Genomic DNA, 16,844 nt, shown 5'->3' with positions numbered 1-16,844 from the left:
TCCTGCTGCACCGAAAAGCTTCTCGACGTCAGCAGCTGGCAAAGGCCCGCAATCTTTTCTCGAGCTCAATTGGCATCGCCCTGCCAGACCGCAACCCTGCAAAGGTCTCGACGATGAGGCTGAGATAGCACGCAAACGACTTCTATCACCTTGATCACGACGCCGCGCCCGCACAACCGCCCAACCGCCCCCTCTCCCGGCATCCCAACTGCCGCCTCGACGTCGCCCTTTGAGACATGCCATGCCGCAGCCATGACAATGACTCCGTCAAGCCCGGCTACCGAGGTGCAGAAAGCGGGAGGGCCTCGCGAGCTGGACCAGCGTCAGAAGAACCCTGATCGCGTCGAGAGCCTCTGGGCGCAGCTGGGCCCCAATGCCAACGGCGAGCTGGACCTCAAGGGCCTGCAGAAGGGCTTTCGCAAGATTGACCACCGTGAGGATTTTCCTTGTCCTTTGTTTTCTCCTTTGTTTTCTTTTTCGCAACTTTGCGCATCCCGCCCCGCATTTTTTCTGGTATCGAGATGTTGACGGTTTTTTCTCTCTTGCGTCGTGCGAGCAGCTCTGAAGAATGCGGATGCCATGCTCAAGAAGATTATGACCGAGGTCGACACGAACCGCGATGGCAAGATTCAATATGAAGGTACGTTGCGCGCAGCTCAGCTGTCCTGGCGCATGGTCTGAGGTGTTGGGCCCTGTGCCTGTGCTGCTGAGCAGACCAGCCTTGCGCTTCCCGAGCTACTTGGTACGGCTGCTAACAGGATTTTGCTTCCTTTCGCAGAGTTTCGAGTCTTTGTACAGAAGGCTGAAGCCCAGCTTTTCGACCTATTCAAGTCCATCGATCGAGACGGCAACGGGAAGCTCGACCAGGCGGAGCTCCAGACGGCATTCAAGGCTGCGGGGTTGACTGTCTCAAACCGCAGGCTGCACGACTTCTTCAGCGATATGGACCAGAACAATGACGGATACGTCACTTTTGATGAATGGCGGTAAGTGAAGCAGAGGAAATAATGTCTCTTTGTCCCCTACATATGTCATCGTTGGGGCCTTGATCCATCTCGATCTGGGCTGGATCGCTGTCAGGCGCGCACTCGTTAGAGGTCATGTGCTTCGGTCTCGAGTCGGGCGAGCGAGCACGCTCCGCACCACAAGACCGGTTCCCCTGAAAACCGCCAGCATGTGCCTGGTTTCGCCCTTGGGATGCACATCTCGCGGAGAAAACCCTCACAGAGGGGCTGCAGAAGACACTTGACAGCTGACTCGGAGAACCAAGTAACTTCCTCCTTTTCATGCCCGGCAACCAGGATGCGTCCCGTCTCCACGCGGTGCTGTCTTTCTACTACTCGGTGGTCAACGTCACGCCAGAGGGAGACTCTCTCGTGAGTGGAGAAACACTGGAAGGCTTAGGTAGGGCCGGCTCCTCTAGCTCTTTTCTTCAAATTCTCTTCGGCTCTCTTCTTCGAGTCGCCTTTCCTTCGTCTTATCCGAAGCCACCTCAAGAGCTTCCATCATCTCCGCCGCCATCTCCCGCGCAAGTTGCTGGGACGGCTGAACCGGACCTCGAAGTGCCGGTCAAACATGCAAGAGGAAGCTTTGTCGACGCGACGGCGCATGCGTCTTCTCACGGGATTTCAAAAGTCGAGCAGGGCCCGTCAGGGACAGGGGCAAGGGCAAGGGCAGCGGCGGATGCTGTTGTACACTCCGACGGCGATGGCACCTCAGTCGAGCACCGTGAAGAGTCCTCTACCGGAGCTACACCGGCGCTGAAGAAGTACAAACTGACAGACTTTGCTCCCCATCCAGGTTACTTCCTTGCGGGTGCCATCGCCGGTGGAGTGTCGCGGACGGCCACAGCTCCGCTCGACCGTTTGAAGGTCTATCTGCTCGTCAACACCACCAGCGGTGCTGAGACGGCCGTGGGAGCGCTGAAGCAAGGCCGTGTCATTGATGCGCTTAGGAATGCGTCGCGGCCCTTTAGTGAGGCCGTGAAGGACCTGTACCGATCGGGCGGTCTGCGCAGCTTCTTCGCCGGTGAGTTTTTACCTCTTCAACAAAAATCATCCTTCCCTCAGTCCATCCAGGAGTCTCAGTAGAAGAATCTCGAGCTAACGCCTGTGGAAAGGCAATGGATTGAATGTTGTCAAGATTATGCCAGAGACGGCCATCAAATTCGGATCGTACGAAGCGGCTAAGCGCGCGCTGGCAAACTTTGAGGGCCATGGAGATCCGAAAAACATCAACTCGTACTCAAAATTCATCGCTGGTGGTTTGGCCGGAATGATTGCCCAGTAAGTGACTAATGCCGATCAAGACTTGAGGTGTTGCCGCGGGTTGCTAATCATATGTGGCGTTGCAGGTTCTGCGTCTACCCTCTTGATACCCTCAAGTTCCGCCTTCAATGTGAGACTGTTAAGGATGGTCTGAAGGGTAGTGCCCTTGTTCGACAGACAGCCGTGAAAATGTATGCAGATGGCGGTCTGCGAGCCTGCTACCGGGGTGTCACCATGGGATTGATCGGCATGTTTCCATACAGCGCCATCGACATGGGCATGTTTGAGTTTCTCAAGAAAACCTATCGGATACGGTACGCGAAATACGCGGGCTGCCATGAAGACGACGCTCAGCCCGGCAACATTGCGACGGGCATCATCGGCGCAACATCTGGAGCCTTCGGAGCGTCGGTCGTCTACCCGCTGAACGTGGTTCGAACACGCCTGCAAACGCAGGGCACTGTGATGCATCCCCAGACCTACACGGGCATCTGGGACGTCACCCAGAAGACGATCCAGCGCGAGGGAGTCCGAGGCCTCTACAAGGGCCTGACGCCGAACCTCCTCAAAGTCGCCCCTGCGTTGAGCATAACGTGGGTGGTGTACGAAAACGCAAAACGCCTTCTCGCATTGAACTGATTGATCTGCTTCACTCAATCACGCATCGACTCAGCGGAGCATAGAAAGGATATGATGATACCACGCGCGCATCGTTTATTGCATTAGCATTGCCATCTCATTTGTCGGACATAACGGTTGGTTGGTTGGTTGGTTGATAGCGAGCTTCATTCGCAATTGCACGGCCCCTGTAACGCGCGTATTAGCACGGGAGGGAGGTTAGATTAGTATTTTGTTCCAGGCGGGTTCGTACGGCGGCATTGACCGACGGTCACGCGCTCGATTCAAAGGCTTGGATGTGATGGATTACGGTAGTCCATTCTTGCACGTCATATAACGCCTTGGGCGGGGAAGGATATATAAACGAAGGGTATCTAGAGGAGGGAGCTGGTTGGAACTTAGGCTTCCACCCGCGGATCATGACGAGGAGACTACACGACACGAGCAAGTGTCTGCAATCTAGCTACCATGTATAGAACCTGTAAGATTCAACAACGAAAGCATATGAACGAAAGACATACTAAGCCAAAGAGAAAGTGACGAGAGCAAGCATCTTGCCAATATGTGAGGCCCTGGCTCGGGGTCGGTACCCGGAAAAGTGGAGAGATGGGCTCCGTGACCGGTGGCAAGGGCCGGGGAAGTTGCTGGAGCCGGACGTCTTGGCCGAGCCTTTTCTGCTTTTGTTTGCCTGGACTTGAGATTAGCCACGGCAAGGGATGAGGATGGACAAGCCTTTCCCTGATTGTGACGAGGATGGAGTAGATCAGCTGCTGGCCGGTTGGTCAGCGTCGTTATCAGATCATGTCGGTGCTGATGGCAAATGACGAACGCTTCGTCTCCGGGTTACGTGCTCGCTTACGCCAGCCACCCCCCTGTGAACCAAGGATACTGTAAGAGTCGAGAGATGTTGGAGAGAGAAGGTTGGGGTACAGTAGCACGTACAGAGGGTGCCCCTCTTCGGGCCGTAGCGAGCTGAGGGCTTGATTACTGCTAATGGCTCTATTTCTTTTTGGCTTTTCTGCTTCTTGATTCGGTGTTAGTTAGGGCACCTAGTAAGATAGCTTGAGTGGTGGCAGGTGGTTGTTTTGTGGTTTTGTGGCGGACGGGATTCAAGGGGACTTTTGCAAAGGCACTATCTTAGTGGATGGGCTGGGTTTGACATGGCATGTCGCGCCTTTTGAGTCACCTTTTTGCTTCCTCTCTTTCTCCTTCTGTCTCCGTGCGCAAGGCTTCTGAGGCTGATAATGAGAAGGATGGCTCTTCAATTGAGTGATCCAGATGAGCAATCAGTTGTCACTTGCGCTGATATGCTGTAGTGCTCTAGATGTAAAAAGCGAGGCTGGATTGTCTTTTGTCAGCGGCTCGCTTTGATCGCATCGTGGGTGAGCGGATCGGAAGGAGCAACTGGAAGGTGGAGGTGTGGAGAGGCGGAGAGGAGACGAGCCTGGAAGGAAGGAAGCCCAGGACATGGGCAGTACCTCGCATGGACTTGAATGACAAGCAGATCAGACACGGCAGCGGCTGGTAGAGCGCTGGTAGCTCCGCGTACACAGGAACGACTGTGAACTGGTGCCATCATGCTTGTACCAGTTTGTAGCTTATCCGGCTCTTCATCAACTCAACACCACCTTTCGCTTCTTCTCTCTCTCTCTTTCGGCCTCTCCATTTCTGCCCTCAATCCTTCTCTCCTCTGGTTTTCTACTGTAAAGACGTCTGGCAGCGGACAAGACGAGTCATTGGCCTCATCAGCTAACGCGCGTCTATCTGTCTTCCGCCTCGTCCCTCCAGGCTCGTCTATCCGTGGTGCAACCCACTCTGCATCCCCATCGCCTCACCCGAGAGCCACACAGACAGACTACAGACAGGCGTTCGTCAGCCCTCTTTGCGCTTTGGCCCGCCCTCTCCATCCTGTCGCGTCCGGCCGCATCTCCCCGCTGGGCCTGGAGCAATGCCGGCCCCGTACTCGGACAACCTCTACTCCGGGGACGACAACCCCTGGGAGGACGAGCAGGAGCACAGCGATGCGCTGTCGCCCACTGACGGCTACTTCCACGCGTCCTCGTCCGGGCTAGAAGAGGCCGCAACGTCATCGCCATCCCCTCCCGTGCGCCAGCAGCGCCAATCAGCCAGCGTGCCCTTTGTGCCCAATGTCATGGTGGAAGACCCGACGCTGCAGGAGGATCGTGCCGCCGCAAAGGCGAGAGAGGCTGAGGAGGAGAGGCTCATAAATAGTCCGTCTGATGGCCAGTCGTCGCCTCTTGGTGATGGCCAGCCTCATCGCCAGACCGTGCCGTTTGCTCAGGGGCAAGCTGGCTTGTACCATCCCTCACACTCCTCCTCCCAGTCTCGCCCTCACATTGCCACATACTCTCCTCATCACTCAGCATCAGCGTCGGCGTCTTCCTCATCTCCCTCTTCTTCTGGCCACTACCACAGACGGAGCATTGACGAGGAGATATCGTCCTTTCAACCTACAAGTGCTGCAGGCACGGCGGTCAATCAGTATACCATCCCTCGGCCACCGCCGTCTGACGCACCGCCTGCCTACTCCCCTTCCGCTTCCTCCCCGCCGCTGTCCTCCGGCTATCAGACGTTTGCACCTCCACAGGCCGGTACATATTCTGATACCATGGGCGTGCCTGAGGAAAACCAGACGTTGCTTCCACGACAGCCCGAGTCTATGGGTGGGGCCGTACACGGATCTCGAGAACCTCTGTGGCAAAGGATTCAGAATAGGACCACCCCTTCGATCACCAGGAAAAGGATTCGGACAGCCCTTGGTGTCCTCCTGATCATCTCCATCATAGTCGCCCTCTTTGGGAGCACCATTGGCGTACATAGCGGCAGGGTGAGTCAACCCCTATTTACTCGTCACAATGATATACGCAAAGGGCACTGCGAAACAAGTGATATATGTGATGGTCTAACAACATCATCTAGAAGCCTGGCATCATCGACAAGTCACCCGTAAAGGCTCCTCCGTCTAACAAACCTCCTCCCAACATGTCGTGGCCCCCCAGGAACAGCAGAGACTGCTTGGGCGAGCCCCACAGGTCTTCCAAGATCAACGAAGTCATCAGCTTTGGCAGCAACAAGAAGCTCAGCATCATTGAGACACTCGAGCGAGACAGTGGGAACCGCCGCGGGCTCCAGCCACATGTGTACGGCGACATCATCTTACAACCAGTCGACACCTCTTCCACCGGCAACATTCAGCTCGAGATCATGACGAATGACGAGAATTTGCACGTCGGCGTCGAGTTTGATAAGCGAGACCAACGGTTCAAAGTCATCATCCCTCGCCGGGTCGAATGGAGTGAGCCAAACTGGCAGCCATGCGTCCAGATTCGAATCACGGTGTTCATCCCCCGTGAAGCCCAACTCGACTCGGTCCTAGTCGATTCACTCCATCTCGACGTCACCGTCAGGGATGGTCTCATCCTCAGCTCTGCCACTGACGCCCAGATCAAAACCGTTGTGGGCGACGTCAACACCGGCCGTTTGTCGGGAGATGTGGCGCCGTACACTCTGGCCTCGCGAAGCATCATAGTCGAGACGGTCAGCGGCGATGTCGTGGGCTGGTTTCCCCTTTACGACCTTCTCAAGATCCATACCGTTTCCGGTGACATCAAGGCCGACCTCACTCCGAAGCCGTCATCAGACAAGAAGCCTGAACAAGCCGTTCTCAATGTTGAGTCTATATCAGGAGACATCAAGGTGACGGAGCCTGTGGGCTATGGCCAAGATAGCAAACGCGACGACAAGTTTCCGCCGCGCGATTATGTCGTTGGCATTTCCTCTGCCTCTGGCAAGATCCAGGCCGAACTGGCTTTTACGTCGACGGCCAAATTCGAGACAGTATCTGGAGACCAAAGATTGACGCTGCTACCAGTGTTTGGCTCTGGCTCCTCGGAACCCTTCCTGTCGACCGACACCAAGAGTGGCCGGACTACCTTGACGGTCGCCGAGCCATTGTGGAAGAACTCGGCCGCCAGCATTGGCCACTATGACCCGTTGGCGCCGCCCGTCCGCGACGGAGATGACGAGAATCACGACGAGCCATGGATCATCATCCACCCCGATGAGCAGCCAAGGAGACTCCCCCCGCCGCCGTACATGGACTTGAAGCCAGGCATGGCTGTCACTGGCGAAGACGAGAGGCACGGGATAGTCAACCTCAAGTCCCACCACGCATCCGTCAGTGGCGACTTTAGGCTCAACTATCCGTCTTCGTGGGAGGGCAAGTTTGCCATGACTACCTTGTCTGGCTCACAGGACGTTCGAGGAGACGACCTTGATTATAGGCGGGGCAAGGGCATCGTCAAGCGGATCGACGGGACCAAGGGTGATGGCAAGTCGAGCCTCACTGTCGACTCCATGTCTGGTCGTGAGGAGCTTGTCTTTGGGAATGCTTGAACCATGACTGATGACAGATATGAAAGTGATGGTATGAGGAAGAGATGACGACAGATGAACGAATCTAACAACTGAGTGAAGGGATGCGTAATGGCGAGAGAATTAGGTGGAGCTTGATATCAAAGAGCGTGAGCATATGAATATTGGATTATGATGGATGAGAATATGAGTATGGGCGCAAGTTTTGCGATAGTTTTCTAAGATACACTCTCTGTTATGAAGACATTTGCTTGGCTATGTTTGGTATATGGATACTGCATTGCCCTACCTAGGTACCTAGGTAAGGTAGTGTTCTTGTATGGGTATATACAAACTAAATGCTCTCGTGTATGCTGCCAGCAGAAGTAGTATAAAGGTACTACTACCTAGTAAGGTACTAAGAACAAACAAACCCCAAGAGGTAAAATGACATGTTTGCTCATCTTTTTGCTGACTGAACGAACAAGTAAAGGGTATCGGTAAAACTTATTAAAACGAATAAAACAAGACAATTAAACGAGAAAACAAAACAAGTGCAACCAACCCATTCATTTCCAGTGCAATCGTTTATCCCGTCAGAACATGTGTCGTCGTGTCAAACGTAACATTACCTCATCATTCTCATTCGCGCCTTTTTGCTCTTCTCCGACTCCTTTTGTGCGTGTGGTATGCCAAATGTGCCGTATGCGAAGATCTGTCCCGTGGGACAAACATTTGGTATCAAACACAAGTAGTATATATGCCCTGTGACGTGATGTACTTTGTCTCTGCTGTATATAAAGCAACTGGCCATTCCATGTTCTTCTTTTCTGCTTTCGGTTCGTTCTCGTTCATTCATCGTAAGTCATTCGTCCACCGTCCAGGGCAGGTCTCTGTTGCCGACCTCGGTGCACGTCAGGTACCCGATGCTGTCGGCGGCGCGGCTGGAGCCGCTCAGGTCGAGCTCGAGGCCGCTGTTCATGAGGGGCCGGACGACGGAGCGGGCCATGGCCTTGAGCTCGTCCATGCGCTTCTCGAAGCGCCGCAGGTTCTCGCGGCTGTAGAACTCGGGCGTCAGCTTGAGGAACTTCTTACACTCGTCGTGGCCGAGGAACGTGTCCGGGTTGCCGGAGCCGAGGGTGCGGTAGGCGCGGCCGACGGAGCCCAGGGGCGGGGCCGGGGGAGGCGGAGGCGGACCAGGCGGCGGCTGTGGATCCGCGGGCCGGGCGTCTCGGGAGCCGGGGCGGCGGTGGTGGTGGAACTCCCCGGGCGGCGGCTGGGGCGTGGTGTTGTCGGCGAGCCACTGGCGGAAGAGGCTGGTGGCCAGCCAGTCCAGGTAGCCGTTGTTGGGGCTGACGCGGTCGCCGCGGGACGTGGTCAGGTTGAGGCGGAACAGGCGGCCCTCGACGCGGCTGACCGTCTCCTCGAGCTCGTCGACCTTGTCCTCGATGATGTCGAGCACGATGTCGGGCATGGTGGCGCGCAGGCTGCGCTCGCCGGCGGGCCACTGGCCGACGACGTGGATCAGGGCCTCCTGGAAGATTACCTTGCTGCGGGCCAGGTAGCCCAGGCGCAGGTACGAGATGGGGTACTTTGCGATCTGCTTCCACAGGCGCGACTGGAACTGCAGCAGGTGGTGGTCGACGCGCGGGCCAACGACGGGCAGGGCGTCGTACTGGTCGGCCAGCGTCAGCAGGCTCTTGCACTGCACGTAGGCGTCGGCCACGTTGATGTTGTCCAGCACGGGCGGGTAGTTGTAGAAGATGCGGAACATGTTGTCGTAGTCGCGCAGCAGGTCCTCGTCGGCCTGCGACAGGGTCTGGGGCTGGGCGCCGAGGCTCATGACGGAGCGCGAGTAGTCGCGCTTGGACGGGTGCGAGTAGCTGCTACTCTTGTGGTGGTGAGACTGCGAGTGCGAGGAGCGCGACGACGACGTCGACGTCTTGGGGCCGGGCCCGAAGAGCGACGACCCGAGCGAGCGCGCCTCAGGGCGAGGCTCCTCCCGCTGCACCAGCATGGGGATGTCGTTGTTGCCCGCGCCCGAGTCCAGCTCGTATCGCCATTTCCGCGTGGGCGCCGTCGTGCCGCCGCCGCCCTGCTCAGCGTCTCCGTCGGCGGCAGACAATGCTGGGCCGTCCTCGCCGATCCTCGACAGCTCGTGGCCGCTGGGCAGCATCGGCTGGGCGCGCGACCACTCGGACGAGGTGCTGGCCTCGAAGAAGCCGCTGCATCGGGTCAGCGTGTGCCGATGCAGCAGGTAGCGGTTCTCGACGGGCCCGGCGCGGATCAGGATCTCGACGTCGCCGCTGTGGGAGAAGACGGGGAATTCATTCTGCGGCAGATAGGAGCTGGTGCCGCCGACGTGGGAGCGGTTGTAGCGCTTGCTGCGGGCAGACGGGCGGGAGACGAGGGACGAGGTGCCGCGGATTGCGAGAGACGGAGGGGGTTCTGGTTGAGAGACCATGGGGATGAGGGTGAGGGTTGAGGTTGAGGTTGAGGAAGAGGGATGCGGACGCCGACGGCGGAGGGGTGTTGGTGAGTTGATGGCGGTTTCGGTTGCGGTTTGTTTTGGTTCTGTTTTGTTTTTTTTCCTCGTCTTCGGTTCAACTCCAGTCTTGCGCGTCAGCTTGGATTGGCGGCCACTGGCGCAGCTGCATGAGCAAGGAAAAAGGCGAGCCAGCCAGCCAGGGCCTTGTATTGTTGCAGAGAGGTTGGTGGTGGTGGGTGGGAGGAGTGGGGGAAGCCACACGATCCGATGGAAGAGAGAGGGAGTGACTGACGGACTCTGCGATTCCTGCGCGAGACGTGATGCTTGAACGAACAAAAGAGAGCGGCAGTCAGGGCGAGAGGGAAAAGAAGGCAAAAAAAGAAGGAGAAATGGCAGAAGAAACAAGTTGACGCAGCTGAAGGCAGACTCGGTGGGCCACGGCCAACCAACTGCTCGCCGTCTGGGGAGATTGGACAAAACGAACCTCAAACGGCTGCAGTTAGCCTCGCCCATGCAGGCCTCAACCGCTAAAACCGGTGGCCTGTGATTCGGGTGGCGACGGGCTGCAGCGGCCCCAGACGCACTGGAACAGGGGGGTTGGTTGACTGCTGTCCAACTGGCTGGCATGTGAGGGTCAAGATGAAGCTCGAACCGTCGTATCGTATCGTTGGGAGGCGGTGATGGATGTCGAGGGACTGGATCTTTCTGGCGTCTGGGAGGCAGCTCGCCAGTTGTCTCCAGTAGAGCAGATACTGGTAATGCCTGCATATCCTCTCCCTTGTCGCCATGTTCTCTTCCCTCTCTGCCGCCCGCTTCCCACAAGAAACATGTGCCTGACGGCGCCGCCACACCCACGAGCCGATTGGACGCAGCGACTTGACTGCTTGTGACGGCCACGCCTGACGCATCGCGGCTTCGGTGCATGTGCCCTGAATGGAGGTTCGCTGCCTCGACTGTCCAGGGAGCTCCAGCGCCACTCGCCGGCACAACAGCGGCTCTTTGTGGCACCCGCTGATAAGGAGCTCCGGCCCCTGTTGCGCCAATGCAGCCTGGAATTTTGAGCTACTCCAAAAAAAGATCATATCGAAGCTTCATCTTTACGCTTCACTTGACAGCTTCCGTCTTCTTCCCACCCATACCAGAATTAGAGCAATCGCTCGATCAAACCCGCTCAATCTTACATGGACCCCCCCTGATCGTGCCTCGTCCCCGTGCTACCGTGGCGTCACATTAGCTGCCGCCGCAGCCCCCGGGTGGAATGAGCGCGCAGGCGCTGGCCTTTCATCATGCCTCCAAGCCCATCTCCGTCCAAGAGTTTCGCGATGCCGTCCTGGCAGTGTGTCGGCCGCGCTTCCCCACGGCGTACTACGCCCGGCCACAGCGAATAGGCAAGTCTGAGCCGTGAACGAGATCCTGGACATGCAACGGCTAACCTCGGCGTCTCTGCACAGCCCTGGCCATCAGCGGCGGCGTGGATTCCATGGCCATGGCATATCTCTTTTCTCGCCTTCTCGGAATGTACAGGGGCATCAAGATAGCCGACTACCCTACTGAGAGCGCCTTTGGCGTTGTAGTCGACCACAAGCTGCGAGAAGAGAGCACGCAAGAAGCATCCCGCGTCGCCCAGGAGCTGAAGAAGCTTGGCTTCAAGGCCATCGTCAAGGCCCTCAACTGGAGGGAGTTCAAGTGCCATGGCACTGAACCAACCACCCTGCCCAATGTCGAGAGCGTTGCGCGCACCATGCGCTACCAGGCCCTGGGGTCGACTTGCAGATATCTGCAGTCCCAGAGCCTCTTCTTTGCCCACCACCAGGACGACCAGTACGAAACGGTCCTGATGAGGCTGCTCGCCGGCCACGGATACCGAGGACTCCAGGGCATACGGGAGGCCAATGCCATTCCAGAGTGCTATGAACTGCACAGCGTCTACAAGAGCGGTCTTCTCGACGACCAGATGCAAAAGCACCCTTTCCTCAGCTTCAAGCCACCGTCGCGAGAGATGAAGCGGTTGCGCCACATCCTGAGGGACGACAAGGAAGCAGAGCCGTGGGATCAGATCACGTCGTACCTCAGCTCAAATCAGAGTTCCATGAGCTTTCCTGGCCATCTATCCCGGGATTTTGATCCTAGTATACCCTATCTGACCCCTCTACAGAGCGAAGACGGTGGCGTCGCAATCTACCGGCCACTTCTGGAGTTTGACAAGGCCAGGCTCATTGCGACGTGCGAGGCCAACGGCGTCCGATGGTTCGAGGACAGCACCAACACCGACCCTACGCTCACCACCCGCAACGCTATCCGGCAGCTCACTCGGACGCACACGCTGCCCAAGGCGCTGCAGAAGCCGTCCATCCTGGCACTGGCTCAGCGGTCCAAACGGAGGGTTCGGCTGGAAGAGGCCGAAGCCCATCGATTGCTCGTGCGCGAAAGCGTCATCAAGGATTTTGACCCAAACGCAGGCACTCTGCTCATTGATGTATCAACACTATGGCGCGCATCGCCCCAACAAATGAGACGCCCCTTCTCCCAGGCTCGGGAGGAAGCACGCAGCCGCTCTCGTCGGCTTTTAGCTGCCGTAGCACTTCGAAAGCTCATTGCCTTTGTAACCCCTGAGCTTCATCTGCCGCCTCTGACTAATCTGGAAAATGCCGTTGATCGGTTGTTTCCAGAGTTGTCAGGGGAGTCCGACACGGTACCAGCAGCCCAGCCAAAGGCGTTCTCGATCGCAGGTGTACTCTTCGAGCCCGTGCCCAAGATGAGTTCGGCCTCGTGGCTTTTATCCAGGGCACCGTATTCTTCGAGGCAGCCGTTGCCTGAGCGAAAATTGCCGGGGTATCTCAATTATCGAGGAGGCATCTTCAAGCTGGACGGCGATGGCGACCAGCCCAGTCGTCACCGTCACTGGCGCGGGTGGAAGACGGCCAAACTCTGGGATGGACGCTTCTGGATACGGGTCAGCGCTTGTGTTGCAGCAAAGTTCCAGGTGCTCCCCTTTCTCCCATCTTCTGCGAAGCCGTTCCGCATGGCCCTGCCCCCGAGAGAGCGCGCCAACTTGGAGAGGATCCTCAAGCACTATGCTCCCGGAAAAGTGCGATATTCGTTGCCGGGCCTTTACAGCGTTGAAGAGCCGGTCCAAGATCAGGGCGCGGAGCCTATTCTGACGCTGCTGGCTCTGCCGACGCTGGGAATCCACGTTCCCGGCCTGGACAGATGGGTGAAGTATGAGGCGAGATATAAGAACATAGACGCTACGTTGCTCGCATCGGGCAGGAAGAAGGAAAGCAAAATGTCGCTTTTGGGCCATGCCAGCCCCCGAGTCAGGAAGCAGGGCATCATGCAGGCCAAGCGACCGCGGAAGAGCCAAACTAGACAAGCTTCCGGCACATGGAAAGCCTCGGCATACCAATGACAGATTGGAGTCCTGCCGCATCGGCAGTGACATTTGAGGCGGCCCCCATCGCCTTTCAAGGTGAAACACGGATGCATCAAGGAGCCAATCGATCAGGGGCACTTTGTTGAGGAGCTCACACTACCTTATGGAAATAGACACAGTGAATAATATCCTTACGCATCATGTCGTATTGTCATTACATACTCAGATACTGATTGAGTCCCCGTGACTACAGAGTCGACAAATGCCAGCTATCAAGGGTTGAGCCAGCTTGACTCTAGTCATCAGTGGCCTCCTTTTGATAGGCTCTTCTTTGCCACTTTATGGGGATATGCAGCACAGCCTCCCTCAAGACACGTCCACCCCTACTGCTTTCAAGACTCATGCTCACTCACAGGACAACGAAGCATACTTCACATCATGTTATCCGCTCGCTGACGAACCGTACGACTTATGCTTCTGCCATCGGGAGGCTCGGTACGACATGAGCCAGCCCGACAATGATATGATTTGACCAGAGTTCTTGGAACAGCCGCTATCGTAGTTGGGCTCAGCTCTAGGCGACCACAGTTGCTACCTGAATTGGGGAAATAAACCTGAGATGTAAAGCTTTATGCAGCGCCATGATTCATAATTTCTCCGCTACCGAGAACGAAACAAGAGAGAGAAGCTTTTCACGTTGTCCGTCAAGGCACTCGGGCTGTACTCACGCAGTCATGAACATGTACCGCGTCGTCTTCAGTTTGCACCTATTGGAGATCGAGGAAGATTACTCGAATAGGAATCTTGCGATAAAGGAGACGAGTCAGGTACGATGCTCGCCCATGACTTCCTTGTTGACGTCCGTACGAAACATACTGGAAGGTGTCGCCCGCTTTTCACTGGCTGCCGCCTTCCGAAAGACGGGACACGAGGACGACGCGTGGAAGGCGACAACCCCAGTGGCAAGAATCTCTTTTTCTCTTCTTCATCCTCGCCTCACTCATCAGAAATTCATCTTTCGTTCATCGTGATTCTGGGTCTCGAGCCTTGTATCCTGAAGCTTCAACACTCTGAACCTCGGCTGAACGTGTACAATCAATATCTGTGATAGTGCCGCATCGAAGACAAGACGCCTGCTTCTTCTCGATCAAAAGCCAATACCGTACAAAAGCGCAGCATAATGAAAACCATAGGTATATCTCGAAGCCGACGTCCAATAACAAGAAACAAGACAATGTTCAATCCCACCAGGATCCGTCTGCCGTATCCACACACACGAACGCGAAAAGAAAGCAACTGAAACCAGACAACGAGCAGAAGAGAGAAACAATATCAATGGAGTAGGGTGAATCGGCAAAACAAAACAATGCTACCTCCACCATGCAGCGATGGCCGGCCCATCAAAGAAACACAAAAGGGTGACGACGATCGGCCTGCTGATCGTATCGCTATCACGAAACAAGTCTCCGGGTCTGCAGGAACAATGCCGTCCAGCGCCGCGCTACTTGACACAAGCTTCCGACGACAAACCGAAGTGGCAGACATGCCATGTCAAACAAGATGACTGCCATTTCAGCTCGTCCGACCGCGACTCTCCGACGAGACACCAGGGCCTTGCCCCGTGAACTCATGAGTAGTAGCTCCGATGAGACTCACGGCGGCCTCGGTGGCGTGGCCTCACCTCTACTGCCACTTCCACTGCCACTGGTGAGCGTGCACTTGGTGCCGTGGGCATAGGGTTGATGCCATTCTTTGGCTGAGGCGCTTCATGATAGTCTTTCATGTATTGGAAGTCTCTTCTGCTGATCAAGTCGTTTTCCCAGAGATGGTCGAGAAAGTCAAAGTCTGGGCGAACGTCAATGGTCCTCGCACCATGACGATAATGGCCTGCAATGTGATGCATCCGTGCCGTATAGCAGAGCTGGCGTTGTTGGAAGGTGTCTGGTTCGGCAAGGAACACCCAGTCATCGCAGAACCAGCATTTACACTTCGCTGGCAACGCCATATCGAGATGGCGGACCGCTACATGGTGTACCCAGCCGTCGATGTCGTCGAGGTCGAAAGTCTGCTCGCAATCGCCATACCAATAGAATTCGCAGGGGAGCCGCCGTTGTCGACTACGCGATCATACAGAGAGCAAGTTCGTCAGCTACGGTGGCCCAGCAAAGCAACAATGTCAAAGCGCAACGAGGGCATACCCTGGTAGTACCGACGACGTGGACGATGAATATCCGGGCGTGTCGAAGATGGAGGAGCGCCGAGTTTCACCACTGGCGACGGACGAAACGTGCGTCTCTGAGGGGTGGCTGCGGGAAACCTCAGACAATGTGAAGGCGTGCCGGGGCGCTTTTGGAAGGAGATCCAAGTGAGCGTACTCGGAGCTTCCTGTCGCCGTGGACCGGACCTTTTTCTCTTGGTGCCCTTGCAAGAATCCATATATGTCCTCCGTCAAGGGCTCCTGCCGTGGAGCCGCCATCCGCAGAGTCCCTGGTCGTTCTCCGAAATCGTTCAGCCTGAGCCTTTTGGACCGCCTAGGAGGATATACTTTGGAGGTTGAACGGAGGTTTCGATGGGATTTCGATGGCAGCAAGCTTTCGCACTCGACCACCTGGACTGTGGATGCGATAACTGAACCTTTGTCGGTAACACCCCGATAGAGAATGACCACGGGAAGTTGACGCTTATGCAGTTGAAGCCAACAAGGGGTCGATGCGAATGCGTTTCTGGCACAGAGACGGCAGTAGTCCTGCCCACTCGCGGAGAAGGCACAAGAGTTGAAGGAAGTCAAAATGGCTAGGAAAACGTTGGCCCCTTTTGCCTCTCACCTTACTGCGTGAGTCTCCTCTGAGGGTATAAATAGGAAAAGACGGAAAAAGACCCAGGTTGGGTCTGGGCTCTCAGTTGGACTTGAGAGAGCAGATGCGCAATATGACTGGACTCCACCTCCACCAGGTATGTAGGTGACAAGATGGTACTAAAATGTAACAGGACGCTTGTCGGGCACGAACGCAGAGCTTTGAAAAGATATAATTCGACGAGGTCAAAATGGATGCACACAAGGCGGTATCCGCCATTCATACGATAGTGACGGTATACGAACATGTATTACGGTCATCTGGATTCGGCTGGCATACGCACCCCCCACGGAATGCTCGCCGACCAGACTGGTCAACATGGTGGCTCTCAGCAATCAGCGTCAACGTTACTTACATGCTGCCCTCAGGAAAACGAAGGGCAGCGATGGCCCTCTGGGAACCGTGACAAGCCGTCAAGCTTACATGGCAATATGACATGTCCGGGCCAAGATCCCCCTAATTCTTGTTCCCTTCCCTTTCGCCGTCTTCAGATAGACAAAGGCCGAGCCGCGGCGTTTAACGAGGGCCGCGTCATGGGCAGTCGACGAATAATGTGGTGGCTTTTCACCGATATGGGTTTGATGGTTGCTAAGCAATTGCGACTCTCTATCAACAGCTGTGTACGAAGTATCTTGTGGCCGGTACACTGCAGTACACTGGCCCCTTGGCACTCAAGCCAACAGGCCGCATTGTTCTGACAGGCAAATCAACGGACGGGACTGGGAGCACACAGTGGCTGCGGGCTTGCATTTGACCCCTTCTCACGGTTGTCGCGACGCTGGCATGGTGACGCGACGTGAAGGTGTCAACCCTGAGTAACGGCATCTCCCAGTTGCTCGACCGTGCCCACAGCTCTACCGTCAGAACAG

The 16,844-nt window shown here is 56.2% G+C and overlaps 7 protein-coding genes across 7 annotated transcripts; 5 read left to right on the top strand and 2 right to left on the bottom strand.

The window, feature by feature from the left end:
* Nucleotides 1–129: 129 nt before the first annotated feature.
* Nucleotides 130–2,906, top strand: CCMA1212_006115 (Calcium-binding mitochondrial carrier SAL1; the record flags this gene model as incomplete). The annotated part of the gene is made up of 6 exons (XM_073703355.1): nucleotides 130–433; nucleotides 560–640; nucleotides 779–986; nucleotides 1,271–2,028; nucleotides 2,120–2,285; nucleotides 2,354–2,906. Coding segments are annotated over 6 exons (2,070 nt in total), but the record flags the coding sequence as incomplete, so codon positions are not given.
* A 1,927-nt stretch (nucleotides 2,907–4,833) lies between these two features.
* On the top strand, nucleotides 4,834–7,301 carry CCMA1212_006114 (uncharacterized protein; the record flags this gene model as incomplete). The annotated part of the gene is made up of 2 exons (XM_073703354.1): nucleotides 4,834–5,733; nucleotides 5,826–7,301. The coding sequence occupies 2 exons, from the start codon at nucleotides 4,834–4,836 to the stop codon at nucleotides 7,299–7,301; spliced, it is 2,376 nt and encodes a 791-aa protein (XP_073558632.1).
* An 823-nt stretch (nucleotides 7,302–8,124) lies between these two features.
* Nucleotides 8,125–9,723, bottom strand: CCMA1212_006113 (uncharacterized protein; the record flags this gene model as incomplete). Its single annotated transcript, XM_073703353.1, has 1 exon — nucleotides 8,125–9,723. One exon carries the CDS (start codon nucleotides 9,721–9,723, stop codon nucleotides 8,125–8,127), a length of 1,599 nt encoding a protein of 532 aa, XP_073558631.1.
* Nucleotides 9,724–11,005: 1,282 nt separating this feature from the next.
* Nucleotides 11,006–13,156, top strand: CCMA1212_006112 (uncharacterized protein; the record flags this gene model as incomplete). The annotated part of the gene is made up of 2 exons (XM_073703352.1): nucleotides 11,006–11,087; nucleotides 11,199–13,156. The coding sequence occupies 2 exons, from the start codon at nucleotides 11,006–11,008 to the stop codon at nucleotides 13,154–13,156; spliced, it is 2,040 nt and encodes a 679-aa protein (XP_073558630.1).
* Nucleotides 13,157–14,486: 1,330 nt separating this feature from the next.
* On the top strand, nucleotides 14,487–14,684 carry CCMA1212_006111 (uncharacterized protein; the record flags this gene model as incomplete). The annotated part of the gene is made up of 1 exon (XM_073703351.1): nucleotides 14,487–14,684. The coding sequence occupies one exon, from the start codon at nucleotides 14,487–14,489 to the stop codon at nucleotides 14,682–14,684; it is 198 nt and encodes a 65-aa protein (XP_073558629.1).
* A 63-nt stretch (nucleotides 14,685–14,747) lies between these two features.
* On the bottom strand, nucleotides 14,748–15,596 carry CCMA1212_006109 (uncharacterized protein; the record flags this gene model as incomplete). The annotated part of the gene is made up of 2 exons (XM_073703349.1): nucleotides 14,748–15,237; nucleotides 15,319–15,596. 2 exons carry the CDS (start codon nucleotides 15,594–15,596, stop codon nucleotides 14,748–14,750), a joined length of 768 nt encoding a protein of 255 aa, XP_073558366.1.
* Nucleotides 14,946–15,326, top strand: CCMA1212_006110 (uncharacterized protein; the record flags this gene model as incomplete). Its single annotated transcript, XM_073703350.1, has 1 exon — nucleotides 14,946–15,326. The coding sequence occupies one exon, from the start codon at nucleotides 14,946–14,948 to the stop codon at nucleotides 15,324–15,326; it is 381 nt and encodes a 126-aa protein (XP_073558628.1).
* Nucleotides 15,597–16,844: the final 1,248 nt, after the last annotated feature.

This window comes from Trichoderma ghanense (assembly GCF_004382785.1).
Source record: "Trichoderma ghanense strain CCMA-1212 chromosome Unknown scaffold_6, whole genome shotgun sequence".
Taxonomy (NCBI): Eukaryota; Fungi; Ascomycota; class Sordariomycetes; order Hypocreales; family Hypocreaceae; genus Trichoderma; species Trichoderma ghanense.
Note: the sequence above shows the minus strand (reverse complement) of the source record. Positions and strands in the feature narration are given on the sequence as shown.